The following is a 2,654-nucleotide window of genomic DNA, read 5'->3' as shown; positions in this document are numbered from 1 at the left end:
TTATAATATTAAGAATTCATTCTGTTTATAAATGCACTACCGTTAATGAATTAATTTTGGTTGTAACACTATATTTTTATTTCTTTGATGTATAAACTGTTTCTGCCAGGTATATCGTAGTTCAAAAACCGCTCTAAATGCGGGTTCACACCACGGGCGGTTTGTTACTTTTCGCACCAAAGCCGTTCATCGCTAAAGATAATCGGCAGAGTAGAAACTATTTCTAATCGAAATTTTGTCGCTCGCAATCTGCAATAGCGATAGAAAAAGTGACGTCGGAAATTCGCCAGACTTTTCGAATCGCCAGCCATCGGCGCCAGTGTGAACCGTGAACCCGCCTTGAGATTACCTGACGTTTCGTCGGCCTATTTAGGTCTTATTTATAACGTTGGCCAAACTTACTAGAACAATATACCGTATTCGTGACACGCCATGGAATCTGAGATTTGGGTTAGAGTTCTCTTATTTCCTGTTTCACTAAGTACGTGCGGAACTGCTTAGCTTTGACTTTTTAGACGGCGTCTGTTAGAAAGACCAGAAATTCGTGTAGAAATGTTTTATTTAAATAAGCCCATATGCTGGAGGGGGTTGTGTCAAAGTTTATAATCTAGAAACATTTTCTGTGGACGATGGATGGGCCGGCTTCGTCGTATTCTTGTTTGGTGATCCACATCTGTTGGAAGGTGGAGAGAGATGCGAGGATGGATCCTCCGATCCAGACCGAGTATTTCCTCTCTGGAGGAGCAATGATTTTGATCTTCATGGTGCTGGGAGCAAGAGCAGTGATTTCCTTCTGCATTCTGTCAGCGATACCAGGGTACATGGTTGTACCTCCGGAGAGGACGTTGTTGGCGTAAAGATCCTTTCGGATGTCGATGTCGCACTTCATGATGGAGTTGTAGGTGGTCTCGTGGATTCCAGCAGATTCCATACCTGAGAATACGTTGAGTTAATGCATTTCTAGGCATATGGACGCGTGTCAGTGGTTGGGATGCTCGCATCTTAAACAAGGGATACCGAGATCAAGGCCCGGTGCTGTCACCATTGTAACGGGTTGTCAAGAAAAGGTGTGCGAAACAGAACACCCGTGTTATAACGACTATCATTGCCACCAAAAGAAGATAAATAACCTACACTTATTCCACAATGTTACATTCGTTCTTTATATTGCGTTTCTTACCGATAAACGAAGGTTGGAAGAGAGTCTCCGGGCATCGGAACCTCTCGTTTCCGATGGTGATGACTTGACCATCGGGAAGTTCGTAGCTCTTCTCTAGGGAGGTGGAGGATGCTGCGGTGGCCATCTCCTGCTCGAAGTCGAGCGCCACGTAACAAAGCTTCTCTTTGATGTCACGGACGATTTCACGCTCGGCTGTGAAGAGTTTGGTTGAATTCATATGTATCGGTCACTACATGGGCCGAGACTTCATCACACTGTGTTTACATTGTTACTTGGTGGCCACATCATTTTATAATGTTGCCTCATAGGAACTTCAACAGACACTTTGATGCATTTACAATACACCTAATACACATCTGCACTTCATTAAGCCCATATTCTAAGCCAATGTTTCTAAACCTTTCAAAAACACTCAACACCCGTGATCCCCTGCTCCATCAATAGAATGACCTAAATTTGTTTTTTTGCATTCTATCAACCATTTTTCTGCAAACGGTTACTAAACGATTTCTTATAAAGGCATTCGTTCTACCTGTTGTGACGAAGGAATATCCTCGCTCTGTCAAGATCTTCATTAAATAATCGGTCAGATCTCGTCCGGCTAAATCCAACCGGGCGATGGCGTGCGGGAGCGCGTAACCCTCATAGATGGGAACGTTATGTGAAACACCGTCACCAGCATCCATAACAATACCTGTGGATTAAGTTAAAGTTAGATGGGAAGCCGTTTAAGAATATTTTTACACAGCTGTGCACTTAAACACAGAGGTTCTGGCATCGAGCCTCGGCGATGCTACCATTGTGGCATATGTGTCCTTGGAGAAAAAAACTTAATGCCAATAGTTCCCTCTGCTTATGGGTTACCCAATTCGTTAGCCATACACCAATAATCAATTTAGGTTACCCAATTCGTTAGCCATACACCAATAATCAAATTTAAATCTAATTTGCCGCGCATGGATAAATAAGTTTTGGTGATTGGTGATATAGCTTTTGTGATTTATATTAACTTACCTGTTGTTCGTCCAGATGCGTAGAGCGACAACACGGCTTGGATGGCGACGTACATGGCCGGTACGTTGAAGGTTTCAAACATGATCTGAGTCATCTTTTCCCGGTTGGCCTTTGGGTTAAGTGGAGCTTCGGTAAGCAGAGTCGGGTGTTCTTCGGGAGCAACACGGAGTTCGTTGTAGAAAGTGTGATGCCAGATCTTTTCCATGTCGTCCCAGTTGGTGATGATACCGTGCTCGATCGGGTATTTCAAGGTAAGGATACCTCGCTTACTTTGTGCTTCGTCACCGACATAGCTGTCTTTTTGTCCCATACCGACCATGACACCCTACATAAACATTATGTGTTGTATAATACATTGCACTCCAATCGGTTTTTAAATCGGGCACGAGGTGTTTAAAACAGAACAATCGTGTTATACAACGGTGGCCGCCCCGCTAGCCAATATCTAAAACACAGGCCG

The 2,654-nt window shown here is 43.7% G+C and overlaps 1 protein-coding gene across 1 annotated transcript in view; it reads right to left on the bottom strand.

Annotated features, from left to right (window-relative positions):
* Nucleotides 1–541: 541 nt before the first annotated feature.
* Nucleotides 542–2,654, bottom strand: part of LOC100185123 (actin, muscle) — a 2,390-nt gene continuing 277 nt past the window's right edge. Inside the window, exons 2-5 of the mRNA XM_002126220.4 lie at nucleotides 2,195–2,519; nucleotides 1,713–1,874; nucleotides 1,181–1,372; nucleotides 542–933 (exon numbers count right to left, since the gene is read on the bottom strand). Coding sequence (XP_002126256.2) covers nucleotides 608–933; nucleotides 1,181–1,372; nucleotides 1,713–1,874; nucleotides 2,195–2,519 — 1,005 coding nt within the window. The 3' untranslated portion in view covers nucleotides 542–607. The remainder of the gene's footprint in view (nucleotides 934–1,180; nucleotides 1,373–1,712; nucleotides 1,875–2,194; nucleotides 2,520–2,654) is intronic.

The sequence above is a fragment of the Ciona intestinalis genome, unplaced genomic scaffold (assembly GCF_000224145.3).
Source record: "Ciona intestinalis unplaced genomic scaffold, KH HT000422.1, whole genome shotgun sequence".
NCBI classification, from domain to species: domain Eukaryota; kingdom Metazoa; phylum Chordata; class Ascidiacea; order Phlebobranchia; family Cionidae; genus Ciona; species Ciona intestinalis.
Note: the sequence above shows the minus strand (reverse complement) of the source record. Positions and strands in the feature narration are given on the sequence as shown.